Consider the following 16,141-nt stretch of genomic DNA (forward strand, 5'->3'; position numbering starts at 1 on the left):
GTGGCAGGGCTCTGAGATGCTCTCTGAAAACCTGACAGCAGGGCCTGGAGCCACCATCTGGCCTGACTCAGGAGCCCAGGGGCCTGCATGTTCAGACACCTGACTGAACAAGGCTGAAAAATCACTCCAATTTACAGCTAAAAATACAGAGGGACATGTGACACACGTGCTACCCAAGCCTACATATCCCGTTACACCAGCCAAATCCTGAGAGCCTCCATGTGCTCCGAGCGCTTAGCCCAAGGCTGGCTATTCAGGGGGCCCACTGGCAGCTCAGAGAAGCACCAGGCCCACCCTGATCTCAGCCACCCCTACCCGTGTCAGACCCCATTTCAGGAGAGCCGAGTCCTTGCTCTCAGAGCGGCCATTCGCCTCAAGCCCCAGCAGCCACCTCCTGGCCTTAGTTGCATTAGCCGCTATGTGTTGAGCCCTTGCTGGGTCCCAAGCAGTGTTGTAAGAATTCTGTATGGATTATCTCATGTAATCCGACATGGGCCACCCGGCAGTGGAGGTGGCATCATCGCCACCTCACAGACGAAGAAATTAGGAGGGGCCAAGGCATGTTGCTGCCTCCCTTTTCAAGAGCAAGAGGTGGATAAGCCAGAACTTTTTGTGTTGCCCTGACCTGATTTGCAAAGGAGAGAGAAGAATAGGGGCCCCTGTCCTGCCTGCTGCAGATTCTGCCTAGAGAATAAGGTTTTTATGCTGTCAGCCATGGTGGGACATAAAAAGGCTTGTCCATTTCCTATCAATAAACCAATATTGATTTCACAGGCTCTATAAGATGCTTAAACATCGGGTCTAACATTAGTTGAAAGAGGAAACTTTATATGACACACGATGTGCTTAGCAGACGGTGTTGGAAGTCATTGCCAAAGTGCAGAAAGTTAGACTGTGAGCAGTTTTTGCTGGGGGCTTACTTGGAATGAATAGGAATAGTCTGGAGTTCTGAGCTTGGGTCCTGGCTCCCCCCAAATTCTTCTTGTGACCTTGGTTAGGGAGCTCAACTTCTCTGAGCCTCAGTTTTTTCTTCTGTAGAATTGGACTTGTGGCCCATTTCTGCACCTGCCTTCTCCACCAGGGACACTCTGAGCCCTTAAGTGGCTTCTCAAAGGGTGTGGCAGGTTGCAGCCCAGGCCCCAGAGTGGCACTGCTGGTGGCATCTGCCCTAGGATGTCCCATCTGAGAGATGATTCAAGCAGATGCTGCTAAAATCTTCGTTCTCATTGTGAGGTCGTACACTCCTATTTGTAATCATCGTTTTCCTCTGTGGAGTTTGCAGTAAGCATTGTCAGCTCCCTTTTTCACATAGGGAAGCAGCAGTGTCACAGAGGATTACTGAGATCACACTGGGAAGGGTGGGCTGGACTGGAGTCTGGCCTCCTGGGTCTTCCCTGCATCCCAGCCTGGAGCGCTCACACCTGCCAGGCTGTTCTGCCTTAGTCTGTCTGCAGGGCTGGGTCCCCATCAAGAGCTGAGCCCAGACCCTCCCTGGAGAGGTCACGTGGAAAATAACATAATGACATTGGTCTGTGTAGATCTAGGATGACTCAGGCTGGTCCTCAGCCCCAAGATCTGGGTCACATGGACCGGGGAGCATGATCCCACCCCTGCCTCCCTGGGCCCTGGGTCTACCCTGGGCACATGCACGGTGGGTGACAAAGGCTGGGGGATAAAGCAAAGGAATAATAATAGAGACTCCAGAGAGGCACAGAGCACTTTACACTTTCAAAACTCAACTGTCCCCTGAGGTCAGGTACAAATCACATAAGTGACAGAAGCAGGCTGCAGGCAGAAGGGATGCGGACAGGCCTGAGGCAGCTGGAGAGCCCAGTTGACGGCAGCCCCCTGGGAATGTGGGCCTAGCTGGCCAGGGCTCCCAGTTTTTCATCAGAAGCCAAATGTTTTACATAAAATCTCTTGCCCAGTTATTTGGTGAGCCGAACAAAATTCTGTGGCCTCTGACCTAAGGATCTCAGTTGATCCTCTGGGCCAGATAATGAAAGACAGCAAAAAGCAGTGACAGGAAACAAGGAGCAGCTGTTCTCGTTTGATAGTTAGGAGGCCAGGGCGCAGAGACGGTGGACTCGCCACGCAGAGGGAGGGCCTGAGACACGCCCAGGCTGTCGGCCACCTGGGCTGTACCCTGGCCATCTGAGCAGGCTGGGAAGAGGCCATCGGTCGGGCGGGGGCGCATCTCACCCGCTCCTCTGCCACCGCAGCAGAGCTCTGCCCTGGGGACCAGCAGCTGATGCAGCGAGTCCTCTCTGGAAGCCCCTCCTCTAGGGGCTAATGTCTTGGCCGTCTCCTCACTGCCACCAGCCCCTGCATGTAGTCACCACCACAGCACCATCACCATCACCCCACCACCGCCTCCCCCAGAGCCCACGGCAGGGCCTCACCGGGTGCATGGCACTGGGGCGGGACCGCTCTGCAGCCTGGGGCTCTCTCTCTAACACTTGTTTCCACGAACCTCAGGGTGAACAGGGCCAGGCCGGCATCCAAGGCCCACCAGGCCCTCCTGGACCAAGTGGACCTCTGGGGCCCCCAGGACTGCCAGGGCCCATGGGGCCACCCGTAAGTAACTCTTCCACTCTCCACTGCTTCCTCTCCTTTGAGATTTGTCCCAGGAATTCCCTGGAAGCTTCCAAACCTTTCATAACCCATGGGAACCTGGGTCCCCACTGAACAGGCAGAAACACTTGACAAGGCTGCTGGATGTGGCTGGCCCCTGCAGTAGCTGTCTGTCCCTGTCACACCCGTTACACTCTGGTTCTGAACACACATCCTGAGACCATGTGTTCCACTCCAGTCATTGCCTGCCAGGGAGGACACCACGAATAGGCGCCTCCTTCCAGGTTCAGCAGACAGGAGCTTGGAAAGAAAGTTCCCAGGGCCATTCTGATGGCTGTCTCCTGACCCCCAGGATTAGGAAAACCTGAGTTGGGCACAGTGTGTTCTAAGGAGGTAGCAAGGGGGCATCTGACTGCCTGGCGTCACTAACAGACATTCTTTTGCTGGTGTGTGTGGGCTTCCACTCCTGGGCCACCTTCCAGCCAAGTTACACGTCTGGTCGGCCAGGAGGGCCCTGCATCGAGCCTGGGGATTGGACCACTGCCGGGAGGGCCCAGGGGGGCCAACAGACACCCCACCAGGCAAGACCAGGCAATAGGTCAGTCCCAGTGTCCACCAGTCATCTGTTTGTAAGCCCTGGCCAAGCCCCGACTCTTTCTCAGCCCAATTTAGTGCAAGAAAGCACCAGGGCAGAATAACTTAGCAGGGCCTTGGACTTCTTTGGAGAAAATGGGTTCTCCATCCAGAGCTAAGACTAACGTCAGCAGTTACTGGAGGGATGGGGGTTAAGGACATAGTCTGTTTGATAATGTTTTTTCCACGTGGCTTTTTTTAAAAAAGTGTTTTTCTCTCTTATGACAAAGGCATCACACATTCATCGTGAAAAATCTGAAACATAGACAAAGTCTTAAATTGCATGCTTTCTCATATCCAGAGTTCCCCATCATTAACATTGCGCAGAGTACTTGCCATTTTTCTCCTTAGATCTGCACATAAACGTTTTCCACGTTGATGATATTCTGAATAATATAACATCCTGTTTGTATCCTGTTAGTTTTTTCCCTTAATATCGTAAACCATGCCCCTTCCTAAGTCAGGAGTCTCCTGTGATGTGGATTTTAGGACTGCTGGGTCTGTCTACAAGGTAGTTAATGAGTCCCCTTCCATATATTCTTGAACATAAATGTGCACATCTCTGATGCTTTCGTGGTGATAGATTCCCAAAGGTGGAGTTGCTGGGTCAGGGTGTCCCTGCCAGATAGCCCTCGAAGAGTACAGCCACATTCCATGTCACTTGGCTTCACATCTGGGCCCTCAGCTACCCCAGCTGCCAAAAAGCTGAGGTTCAACGTAGGGTCCCCCCAGGCTGGGCGACAGCTCTGGCAGACCAGGGTTGCCATCTTGGCCAGAAGGCGGCCCAGCAGAGTGAAAACCTAACTTGCTGGGAGCCGGCTCTCCTGTTCAGCTTGATCCCCGTAACGAATTTTAAATATTTCCATGATTTCTCCCCAGAACCCGGGGGAGGGAAGTTAGTCTCACTTCCATGGGTTTCTAGATGCAAAAACAGAAAACCTGAAAGGAAGTGAAATTTAGGGAATTGAACCAAACAAACCAAGCCAAGAAAACCAAAAAACAAGGCTCAAAATTCACTTCTTTACTGACGGCCCTTGCCCAAACACTGGGCTCCCGATCACTGAACCCAAGCCAGGTGGTTTTCTTTGTTAGGTTGTTTATAAAGAGAAAAACCAGAAAGCATGTTTTTAAACCAACTGAAAGAGACCAGACTCGAGCGTCATGGTTTTCTCCAGGCAGTGTTTGCCGTCCAGACCCACGGCCGAGACCACGCCGGAGCCCGCCTTCCCTTGTTTCTCCCTCGGGCTCCCGCGGGGGCCCATGCCACCTCCCCTGCGCTGGCTGCTGTGCTCACTGTGCCCCAGGGGTGGGGCAAGGAGACAGAGGGCTCCCCCACAGGCTGGCAGGGCCAGAGGCAAAACCCAGGCTCTGCTGGGCAAGGTCGGCTTTCCAGGGAGCGGTTCCAGTTAGGAGGTGGGTGGGTGGGAATCTGGACCAAACCACACTGCCAATCTCACATGATGCCACTGACCTACTTTCCAGTGGGCGAGCACAGCGGAGATGCCCACGGCGCCCATGTGGCTCCAAAGAGGGACATGAGCCTGTTGTCCCCACGTTCCCTCAGCAGGTTTCAGATACCCTTCCAGGACCCTCTGGATCTGTTCTTCAACACGTCCAGAACCCATTACAGCCTCCAGTGGAAACATGACGAGCCCCCACCGTTTGCCAGAGGAATCCACTCACCTTTTTTCTTGCTTCTGCAGGGCTTACCTGGGCCTCCTGGACCAAAGGTGAGGGCCCTCTGGGTGATGCATCAAACGGGCGGGAGAGTTCCCTGCAGGAGGGAGGGGGAGGCGGCACTGAAGGGAGCTGAGGGGGATCTCAGCTGAGAGAAGGATCACGAGTGGCTCATTTCCAAAAACGCCACTCAGAAATTGATTGGGTCCCGCAAGGATTGCATTTTTGTGGGCTCAGGCCAAGCAAGTGCTATGGCTGGTATGGAAGATGCGGCCCTGCCCTCCAAGGAGGTTATGGTCTAGTTGGAAAAGTGATGCCCAGGACGCTGTCACAACATCCCAGTAAAACAGCATTTCATAAGGGACCAGAACTGGAAAGGACCTTCAGGGTCATCCGGTTTCTTTGGAAACCTTATCTGGAAGCCCACGATGTCAAACAGAATCTCCCTTTGAAGCTGGAGTCCCTGCGGCTCTAGGGATGAGAAGTAGCAAAGCACTGATCGCAGCCAACCATTTCACAAATGCAGAAGCTAGAGCCCTGGGGAAAAGTGACTTGTCCAGGTGCCACAGAGGGTCCATGGTAGAACAGTAACTGACCCTCAAGTGTCCTGGGCCCCTGCCAGGTTGACCTTTCCCACCTCCCTCTGCCTCTGCAAGGCAAGGACTCATTCTGAAGAGTAGAACAGTCCCTGTTATTGTTCCAGGGATGGCTGGAGGTGAAGGTCAGAGGATTTGGAGTCATTGGAAGGAGGAGGGATGGTAATATGAAGGGGGTGGCAAGAAAACCCCTCTAATGGCCTTCTCTTGGTTCCCCCAGGGAGACCCGGGGATCCAGGGCTACCACGGCCGGAAGGTAAGAAGGAGTGGAGCGGAGGACCCCACCCCCCCACCCCGTGACAACCCAAGTGGGGCTTCACCACAGTGCACACAGGGTCCGGACTTGGTCACGCACACACACTTTTGCACACATACCAGCGGGAGCCTCGAAACCCTTGAGGTGGGCTGAACAGGGGTTCATGTCTCCACCTGGGGGAGGAAGAGGCTCAGAAGGGGAAGGGCCTTGGGCAAGTCAGTGGCCCTGCTGGACCTCAGACCCAGGAGTGTGTCCCCCGCCAGCCTGGGTGGCTGTGTCTGCACAGAGGCAGGCCAGGTTCTCACTGGCCCCCCTGAGGACCTAGTATGTGGGAACCAGGCAGAGCTTCTGAGCATGGTGGGAAATATGAAAGGGTCCCAACCCTGCTCTCTGGCAGCTCACAGGCCAGAGAGACAGGATTCCTGTACAAATAACCCTGGTGAAGGCAGACTGTGCTAACTGCTACCATTGCAAAGTGCTGTGTCAATGTGGGGCGGGGCTGTGTGTGTGCTCGAGCCTGCAGGGAGATTAATTCTAGGTTGGGAGGAGTTTGGGAAGTCTTCTGAGAAGGGACAGCCTCTGAGCTTAATCCTGGTGAATGGGTAATTGTATCGGTTATCTATTGCTGTGTAACAAACCGTCTCAAACTTACTGTCTTAAAACAATTCTTTCTCAGGATTCTGTGGCTTGGCCACGTGGGAGTTCTGTATCTCCTCTGGGCTCACTGATGCAGTCACATGGGATGTTGGGCGGAAAGGCTGGGTGGGGAGGGGGCAAGATGGCCTCATCCACATGCCTGGGGTTGGCCCTGGCTGTGGGCTGGGTACCTCTGTTCTCCTCCACGTGGCCTCTCAGCCCCAGTAGGGCAGAGAGGTTTCCTCACAGCATGGCAGGCCTAGGTCAGCTTTCAAAACGGTTGAGTCCCAACGCTCAAGTGCTTTTCAAAAACATCCCTTGCATCACATTTTCTGAAGTCCTATTGGCCAAAGCAAGCCACACAGCCAAAGCATGCAAGTCAGTGGGGCTGGGGGACTCAGCCTCTGCTTCCTCTTGTCCAATGGTGGCAAAGCCTTTGTGGCCATTTTTAATCCACCACTGTGGTCCTTCAAGCAGCAGATTTCAAGGGAAATGGCATTTTAGACAAGAAAACAATTTGAGCAGAGGCCCAGAGGTGGTCATTACAGTGACTGTATAACATAAAAATCATTTTAATACTAGGCACCACTTACTAGATGCCTACTGTGTACCAGGCTGTCCTTCAACGTGACTTGCATCACATCTAATCCTAAGACCACCTTAGGAGGCTGACACTGTTCTTCTCCTTATGTAACAGATGAGGAAAATGAGGCACGCCCAGAGTGTCCTAAGTGGCAGAGCAGGAATTCAAGTCCGGGTCCGGGTCTTTCACAGGGTACCACCTGCCATAAGGAGCCCATCCCACCCTCCAGGCCCCAGCTGGGAGGCTCTGGCGCCTTCCTGGAGAAGAAAAGAGACAGGACGGAAAGGCAGGACAAGGATGGGGAGGGATTCTGGAAAGGCAAGAACCACTCTGGAGAAGCACATTCCACACGCCATGTAGCTCTGTGATCAGGCGGCTGCTGTCGCCGCATTGTTTCACAGGTGCTTGGTGGGTGAAATGGCAAGACCCAAGAGATCTTTCATTAGTTCTGCATAAACTGCGAAGTTTGTACTGTGTCAGGAAGTGGAAATCACAGCCCCCGAGGTTGCCTCCACCCACTCACGCAGACTCACAGCATTTACTGCCTCTCCTGATGCAGCACGGGGTCGGCTTTCCCGTTAGCAGCCAGACCAGCTCTTTCAAACTGTGAAGAAGCTTCAGGGCGGCAGTCTCCCCCGGGATCAAGGGGATGCCCTCAGCTGGCATCCATACTATGGTAGGCGTCTGCACTCTCCTGCCAACGGGAAGTCTAGTTCATCCAGAAAGGAGGTTGGGGGTCTGCTGCCCTGGGGATGGAGAGGCGTCAGCTTGGGGCTGGGGTGTCATGATGATAGAGGGCCTGGTTCCATGATTTTGGCAATTCTGGGCTCAGATTGTGGGAGGAATCATTCAGCCCTGGCTGCACTGAATTTGCAGAGAAAACTAGTGTGGTCCTGCTGATGGAGGGGCAGCCTCTGACCTCTGGGAAGCCTGCTCTGGGGAGAAAAGGCTCAGGGCTGCTAGAGAAGGCTCGAGTATGGAAGGGTGCGTGACTAAGGGTAGAGCAGTATAGATGGCTACCTTGAGAAGGAGGGAGCTCTCTGTCACCCGAGGTATTCAAGGAGAGGCTGGATAACTATGGGTCTGGGATGTGTTAAGAGAACCTTCTGTGTCAGATGGGAGACTGGACTAAAATCCCTTCCAGCTCAGGGAAGCTACAGCTTCCTAAGAACAGAGTTGGCTCCATACCCCCTAGAGAGGAGCAGCCCGCCACCCCACCCTGGCTTGATGATCAGGCCCCTCCAGTCCAGGCCTTTCTTCATCCGCATCCAGGGCTTGTCAGAAGCATCAGTGCTCTTAGGGCTCTCGAGGAATTGAGAAGGCCCTTCTCCTTCATGCTCCCCACTCTTTCTTTCTCTGCCGGACCACCCCCTGCCCTTCCACAACGGCCTCTTCTCCTGGAATCCGGAGGGGCTGTGAGGCTGCTAGCTTCTCTGGGTTTCTGGAAGGCTCCTGCTGCCTCCTCTCCTCCCAGCCTGTCCTTGAGACTTTTCAGTAGGCGCTCCTGGAGCACTGGGTAGTCTCAGCGTCCTTGTCTCTATGGTGGCCCTCACTCTGCAGGGACCCTTGTCCTGTCATCCCCGACGCCACAGCCTCCTAGTCCAACAGAGGCCAGAGGGCGTGCACTGGAGACCGATGGCCAGCAGCAAAGAGTCTGCCCCCGAGAACTTGGGGGTCATTCCTCTAGGTCAAGCAATTCTCAGGAGGCTATGAGTGCCCGTCCCACTGCCACAGCCCCAGTGATCAGTTTGCTTCCTGTCAGAATTCTGAGATGAAGAGTCTGGTGCCCAAGGACAAGGGCAGCAATACTTCACATCTCTGGTTTAGCCAAAGTCCATTCACTCCCTCTCTGACTCATCCTCACCACGGCCCAGTAGTTTGAGCGCATTATCCCCACTGTCTAGATGAGAAGCTCAGAGAGGTTAATACTTTGCCCAAGGTTGCACAGCTGGTGAACAGTCATGCTGGCATTGGAAGCTAGGTCTCATGAGTCCGAACCCGGAAGGCAGTCGTCTTGCTCTGGTGCAGAAGTGAATGTCTGCTCAGGGGGTCTCACCCCAGGCTAAGCCATCTGTGCACAGACCACCCTCCCCTGTGGTTTCTCTGGGATGTGGAGGGTTAGCCCCCAGGCTCTTTTCTGGGGTGTCTGTCAGATCTCTTTTTCTCTCTCCTCCTCCCCCTCTGCTCTCTGCCTGGAATGAGGCCTGGAGGTACCAACACGAAGGGCAGCTTGGTCACAGATGCTGAAAAATGAGTTTGCTCCCACCCACCACTCCGTACTGCTGGTTGGTGACACCAAGCTGGGGACAGAGGCCCCAAGACGCCGCTTGTGTTCAGGGCATGAGGGGACCCTCAGGGTAACTGATGGAACCCTCCATATCTGCTTCCATTGGCTCTGTCCCGGCAACGTGACACACAACGCGGGGCCCTTCTTTCAGTAGGGGTGAATTTAACTCTCAGCAAAAGACGTTTCTCCATCCTGTGAGGTTTACTGATGATTAGTTCCATCCTCCCCACCACCACCACCACCCTGGCAGCTGGTCCCAGCCTGGCGTCCTCTCAAGGCCAGCCAGGCATCGGGCAGCGTCTCCACCAGCTACTTGAGATCACAGCCCCGGGGTCGCCCGCAGGCCCTGTGCTGCCCCAGCCCCGCGTCCTGGACACTGTGAGTATTGTTGTGTGCCCACGTGGTACCTATTTGATCCAAATTTATGAGGCCAATCTACTTTAAATATGTTGCAAGACGCAAAGTGTGTTTAAAACATTACAACCTTGGCTGTCTTTCAAGAGGCTACGAGTATTGTCAGACTGTGTGTGGATCACAAAACCTGGTGAGAGCTTATATCTAAGCACATCAGAGCTGGTCCACCCATCTTGGCAGTGGGGGGTGAGTCTGACGCATGTGGTGGTCTGGGTGTTAAGCCTTGGTGGTTGCATGAAGGGCCAGAGCTCTCCTGCAGGCTGCAGGCTGTGTGTCTTCAGACCAGAGGAGGCAGGCTGCGAGAGCCTCGTGCTCACTCAGGCTGTAACTGCGGGTGCTCGGGGCACCCCAGAAACGGAGTCCTGGGGAGGAGATCCGATGGGCCCTGTGGCCGGCTGGCTAGGGCACTGGAGCAAGGGTGTGAGGAGCAGAAGCACGCCCACCCCGCCCACCTCTCACCCCTCCTCAGTCCTTCTGCAAAAGGGCAGGATCGTCCTGAGCTGCTGGTCAGAGCCAGGCGTCATGTGGGTGGACACGCTTCTGTCGAGCGATAACTAGTATTATTATATCTACCTTACTGGGCCTCTTCGTGCCAAGCTGTACGGGGCACTTGGCTTGCCTCACCTCATTGGAGCCTATAACTGCCCTATGAGGGAGGTTTTATTCTTAGCCCCAATTTACAGATGAGCAAACCAAGGTTCACAGAGGTGAATCCCCAAAGGGCCACAACTACAAAGCAGTGAGGCCAGATCTGTCTGGCCCCAAAGGCTTGTTCTAAATGACTTTACTACCTGGGTCTTATGAACCTGGGGGGACCCATGATTTCCAAACACCTCCCCTCCCAGACCCCCACTTCCTCTACTAGATGGAAAGAACGAGGGAGTTGGGCTGTTTTCCTTCTTGTGAGAAGGTTGTGGCTGGATTCAGGCTCTCTATGAGCAGGACCTGGAGCATCTAAGGCAGAGACCTTGGGGTACTTGGTGTGTTTTAGTCAGAGAAACGAGGAAGGGGAGTGCTTTGCCCATTGGCACTGATTCCACCCGAATGCTTCCCCAGGGAGCTGGCATGGTCCCAGGACCTCCAGTAAAGCCAGGAGAAGGCAGCTGTCGAAACCTCCCTGCACCCCCTGGCTCCCAGAGGACCTGGGCAACCCCAGGCTCCCTGCCACACTCACGTGCAGCCGAGCACTCCATGCAGATGGAAACCGTGGACGCAGGAGCCTTCTGGAGTGGGGACAGCGCTTGCTTTCAAAGCCATGAATTCCCAGCGGGGGCATCCAGACCATTTCAATTAAAGCAGATCAGGGAGCTGAGACACGGGCCCCAGATCTGAGGCCTCCTGGGGGCTGATGGGACTCCCGCTCCGCCAGACTCCAGCCCCCAGCCTGTGCTCTCTGGGCCCTGTTTCTCCTGCACTCCGAAGTCCCCAGATTAATTAGAGCTGACTTTTCTTTTTGGAACTAACTACAAAATCAACTGATCTCAAATCGAGATTACAAGCCAGCCGCCCTTCCAAAGCCCTGGCCTTCGGTGGGGCGCCTGACCCCGGTAATTCCCCGGATCACTTCCTGCCGGCCCTAATTACCGGAGGACCTGGCGTTTCCGCGGTCCCAGGCCTCTCCAGTCTGGAGCTGGCTAGGGCAGAGAAGAGGGAGCCGCGCTGCCTTTCTCCCAGATGGGAGTCCTGGGAACTCTTTAGGGGAGAGGAAGACATTAGCCCTCCTCACCCAGCTTTTCCAACCCGGGAAAGGGCACTGGTCCAGACTTAAGGCCTGAGTCACCTGCTGGCCTCCCCCCAGCCCTCCACTCCCCATACTTCTTCCCTGCAGAGAACAAAGAGTCTGTGTGGAGCTGCTCAGGCCCAGGGCCCTCCTCACCCGCAGCTGGGCCGCAGCGGGAGCCTCATGTTAGGGAGGTCTACGCATCTCCCCCTGCTCCTCTGGCCTGACCTTTGCTCAGCTGGGGAGCTGACCTGGAAGCCCCCCACCTCTTTCGAGACTATGTCTTCTTGCCAAGTCCCTGCCCCGCTTGTTCAACAAACAGTAAATCACCAATTAAGAGAGCAGAGCACGACCCGTTTGTGCTCCAAGGAGCTCGCTTCCATCCTGTCCTCTGGGTAAAGGATGCGTCCTCCCACCTGGAAGCGGAACCAGAATAGAGAACCTATTGATGCTGGTGCGAACTCTGGACAGGGGCAGCTGGAGTCAGTGGCATCATCAAAGTGGGGGCTTGGATGGCCTTCAAGGTCATTCAGAGCAGCCACCTGTACTCACCCCAGCACTTTCTTGGCCACAAAGACTGGAATCCACCCCTTCCAGGCCAGCCAGCCAGCGTCCTTGGTTCTTGGCACCAAGGTTAAAGAGCCAGTCTCCCAGGTGGTAGGCAGGGCAGGGCTGGCCTGGGGGTCACAGGCCAGGTTCCACAGCAGGGACCACTGCCCCTGCTCCGTGCATCTGGGGCAGGACCCTTTGAAATGCTTGGAGCGCCCACTTTCCCAGCTGCTGGATGGCCCGGATCCGGTGGCCGAGCTCCCTGCTGGGAGGACAGGAGGTACAGGAGGTAAATTGGGGCCCTCGCGTTTTGGCAGACTATGAGCTCTCCCTCCCCAGCTAAGACATTAGTGAGTCAGTGGATCTAAATTTAGGACAATTCCAAACTTAAACCTTTTAAACAAAATAACTTCTACGAAGTGAAATGGGAAAGAAGGAGCCTCTAGATGTGCTCTCGCAAAGCCATGCCATGAGGAAAAGCTCTGTGCGCAGTGTGTCAATGTCCTCCCTTTAGCAATGGCCCCGGAAATGCTCCCCGTCCCCCATCCCACCACCCCTGCAAATGAATGCCCTGCCCTCAGCCACCCTGGAGTCCTTGATCATGACTCTCAGCCCGCTCTCACCTCTCCCACCGTCCAGAATCAATGTTTTCTGGTGCAGAATGAGCCCAGCCGCCGGTTCAGAGGTCAGGCTGGGGCAAGCCCCTGGAGACAAGCCCTGGAGAAGGAGACTGGTGAGAGTGCAATGAGCCCGCAGGGTGGGGTCAGCCGGGGCCACCCCTGCTTCCTGCCCAGCAGAGGGGTGGGAAGTGAGGGAGGCCCCGGGATGGGGATCAAGGGAGCCTGGGTCACCTAGAGAATTAAGAGACTTGACCCAGAGGGGAGAGAAGGGGCAAAGGTCAGCCACCCTAACGAGGAGGCTTGCCTCCTTAGAGGCTGCGAGGGGCCCAGATTTCCCTGGAGTGTGCGGTTGCATCTTTACATACAAACCATCATGGGCTGAAGACAACCCCGATTAGCCCGGAAACCCTCACTCCCAGGGTTCTGCTCTGCACAGCTCACGTGGAGATGGGAGAGCGTGGGCAGACCCCAGCCTCCTCCCCTACTGAGGCATCCCAGGCTGTCCTCCGGAGCAGAAGGAGACCAACTGAGCCCCTCGTAGAGCCGCAGAGCTAACGTTCCCTCCCCCGAGGAGCCTTGTTCCGGAACTGCCAACACACCCAGTGTCAGCTCCTCGGCTTTGGCCTGTCAGGAGCAGGGGTGGGTAGGAAGGGTCTAGTCCAGTCCCTCTTTGCAGACCCAGAGAGAGGAAGTGACTTATGCAGGGTTCCACAGACAGCCTTTCCTGACTCCCCCGCCCAGCTCCCTCGGTGGGGGTGGGAAGGTGAGGACACATGTATTAGGGGAAAGCTGAGGGAAAGATGGGAAGAGGAAAAATGGGGCAAACAGGAGATCCTTGAATAGTCAGGGACGCCCAAGCTGACCTCCCACCTGTACCTCCCCACCCCCAGGGAACTCTGCCTGGTGTCCTCGGGGCTGAGTCAACCCAGTTGGGTTGTTTGGAATTTGAGCAGGGGTCCTCCAAAGGAAAGAGTGATGGGGCCCACGGCTGGCACGCTACAGCCACTGTTGCCAGACTTCTGGTGAAGTCCTGTGGCGCCCTCTGCTGGCCGTAGAGCAGAACTGTGCTCACAGGCCGGCCGGGCTCAGCTCTTTTCCCTGGGGCCTGTGGTTAAAGACACAGCCCTGGCCTGAGCACTGACTTTTCACCCCTATGGGGCACAGACCAGAGGGCCATCCAGAAGAGAGGGCTTTGCCCTGCTTTTGACCTGCAGAGGGTGTTTAACAGAAGCGACGGAGCACCAGTCGCTGGTACCTGCACTTGGCAGACAAAAGACCTGTGTCCAAATCCCTGCTCTGTGTGACACTGGCAATCATACCTAGCCTTCCAGAGCCACAGTTTGCTGACCTGTGAAACAGGAATAACATCCACTCCCTCACTGATCAGAGGGGATTCTTAGAGATTGAATAGAAGAAGGATGTAAAGGCTTAACTCAGTGCCAGACACATAACAGACAGAGTAAATGGCTGTGCCTTTCTCCACTCTTGCCTACAAGAGGGATTTACCAGAATTTAGTGCCTGAGGCAGACCTGGGGCACCAGCTTGTCTGCTGTGGTCACTTCTGAGTCCAGCTCTACCACCCCTGCCTGTGGCTCAGGGGTCCTGGTGGGGTCGGGTGAGGGAGGGCTCCTGCATTTGGAGCTAAAGTTTCTGGGCCTTTCACAGAATTCAGAGACTTGACCCAAAGAGGATGGAGATGAAGCCGTCCCTATCAGACATGGTTTGTGTATACAGGTGACATACACACAGTGGCTCCCGCTGCACTGAGGAACCAGCACTGGGCTATGGGCAGAGCAAAAAGCTTCACGAGGAGCTGGTGTTTGACCAGCACCCCAAGGGTGAATAGGGTTTTGAGCAGAGGAAATAGCAGAAAGGCAGAGAATTCTGAAAACGGGTGATGTTTCCAGAGAAACAGTGTAGGTGTCAGGATGTGAGGCGATGAGACCAGGAGGGAGCTGGGGTGGAATGCCATGCTCAGGAGCCTGGCCCCTTTGCCACAGTCAGTGCCGGGCGGTGGCGGTGTCAAAGTACAGGAGTGTTACTGTCCAGTCTGTGTGTTGGACGCTTATCTGGATGCCAGCGTGGAGGCCCAGTCATGGAGGGGAAAGGTTGGGAGTAGCTTCAGCCTCTGCAAGGAGAGGGGTGGACCAGGGCTTCCTGTAAGATGTCAGGGAAGGGACGAGGTCAGCTGAAAAGATGGAGGCCAGGTGGGGCCATGTTCCCCCTCTGCCTGTGGGGTACGCAGCGTGGCCTCCAGGCCACAGGGTCTGAGCTGCTACCACGCATGCTGCACAGCACCCTGAGCCCTGGCTGGGGCTTACACTGGGACTTCTTTTGGGGTTCCACTCGTGGAGACAAAGGCCTCCTTCCTCCCCTGCACCCCTCCCCCTCTGACACAGCGGGTAAGTCTTGACTCACCTACTCTCGGCCCCCAATTGTTGTTGGCTGTCACCTCCAACCCCATCTCCTCCTGGTGTGTCCTTCCAAGGAGGGCAGGACACTCCCTGTCCTTCCTGAGCCCACTCCTCCCCTTAGATTTGGCATTTTCGCCAGGAAGTAAAGAGGTTACACAAAAAGACAGGACACTGCCGAGATGGTAGAGCAAAGCCCAAGTGTGATATCCTGGAGAAGCAGCCACGTGACTGGTGCCTCTGGCCAGGCAGGGCCAGGAGTGCAGAGAAGTGGGTGGGCTCCGGGCCACGCCCTGCCTCCATCCACAGTCCCCCACCGCCCAAAGCCTCCCCGACCTGGGGCCAAAGCCCTTATGTCCTCGGGAAGAGTTAGACCCAAGGAACCTGGAAGGAAGAGGACCCCAGGGAAGAGGAGAGGCCGGAGCCCCATCTGGCTCAGCCAGCAGTACCACCCATGCAAACGTGCAGAGTGAAAATGGGCAGGAGGCAGCAGGCCAGGGAGGGAGGGAAGGTATGCAGTAGGCAAGTGGCCAAGTGGGCGGCTCAGGCCCACGGCCCTAGCCCAGGCCCCCGTCAGGCAGGAAACCTTGTGCAAGTCCGCTTTCCCCCTCCCTGGCCTCAGGCTCCTCCTGGTGGGCCTCTCTCTGGGGCTCTTTCCTGCTCTGTGGTCTGCGACTCGGGTCCTTGTGCAGGTCCACCTTGCTGAGAAGAGTGGCCCACCGTGGCTGCCGGCAATGGTGGGGACCTCAAGCTCCTCACGGGCTGGACGGTCATCCCAAGCTTCCACAGCAACCACTCTCACTGACATCCTTGCAGGCCACGCTTCCAGGGCCAAGACCTTGGGCCCTGAGTCTGGTCCTCTTCTCACTGTTTCTCTTGTTTCTTCCTTCAGGGAGAACGGGGCATGCCAGGGATGCCGGGCAAACACGGAGCAAAGGTACGCCACCCCCAGGCAGCTCCCCCAGCCCCAGCCCTCTCTCCCCGCTCGTTCCCTTCCCGCATCCTGTCTTGCTGTAAAGACAGGAGATGGGGTGCACATTTCTTCCCGTCCTCTCCCCTTTGCTGCCTGGCCTGTCTTCCAGGCAGGGGTGCTCCTTTTTGGCCCATGAACCATCACTCAGCAGTGCCCTCCCGACATGGCCAGGCCTCCTTGTGGGCAACTGTGGGTCATAAAAGTCCTCTCA

At 55.8% G+C, this 16,141-nt stretch overlaps 1 protein-coding gene across 14 annotated transcripts in view; it reads left to right on the forward strand.

The window, feature by feature from the left end:
* Positions 1-16,141, forward strand: part of COL13A1 (collagen type XIII alpha 1 chain) — a 144,679-nt gene that overhangs the window by 89,582 nt on the left and 38,956 nt on the right. For all 14 annotated transcript variants that reach the window (XM_032608166.1, XM_032608167.1, XM_032608178.1 and 11 more), the window contains 4 exons: positions 2,479-2,577; positions 4,911-4,937; positions 5,701-5,736; positions 15,850-15,894. In XM_032608166.1, the coding sequence (XP_032464057.1) occupies positions 2,479-2,577; positions 4,911-4,937; positions 5,701-5,736; positions 15,850-15,894 (207 nt within the window). The remainder of the gene's footprint in view (positions 1-2,478; positions 2,578-4,910; positions 4,938-5,700; positions 5,737-15,849; positions 15,895-16,141) is intronic.

This window comes from Phocoena sinus, chromosome 16, assembly GCF_008692025.1.
Source record: "Phocoena sinus isolate mPhoSin1 chromosome 16, mPhoSin1.pri, whole genome shotgun sequence".
NCBI lineage: Eukaryota > Metazoa > Chordata > Mammalia > Artiodactyla > Phocoenidae > Phocoena > Phocoena sinus.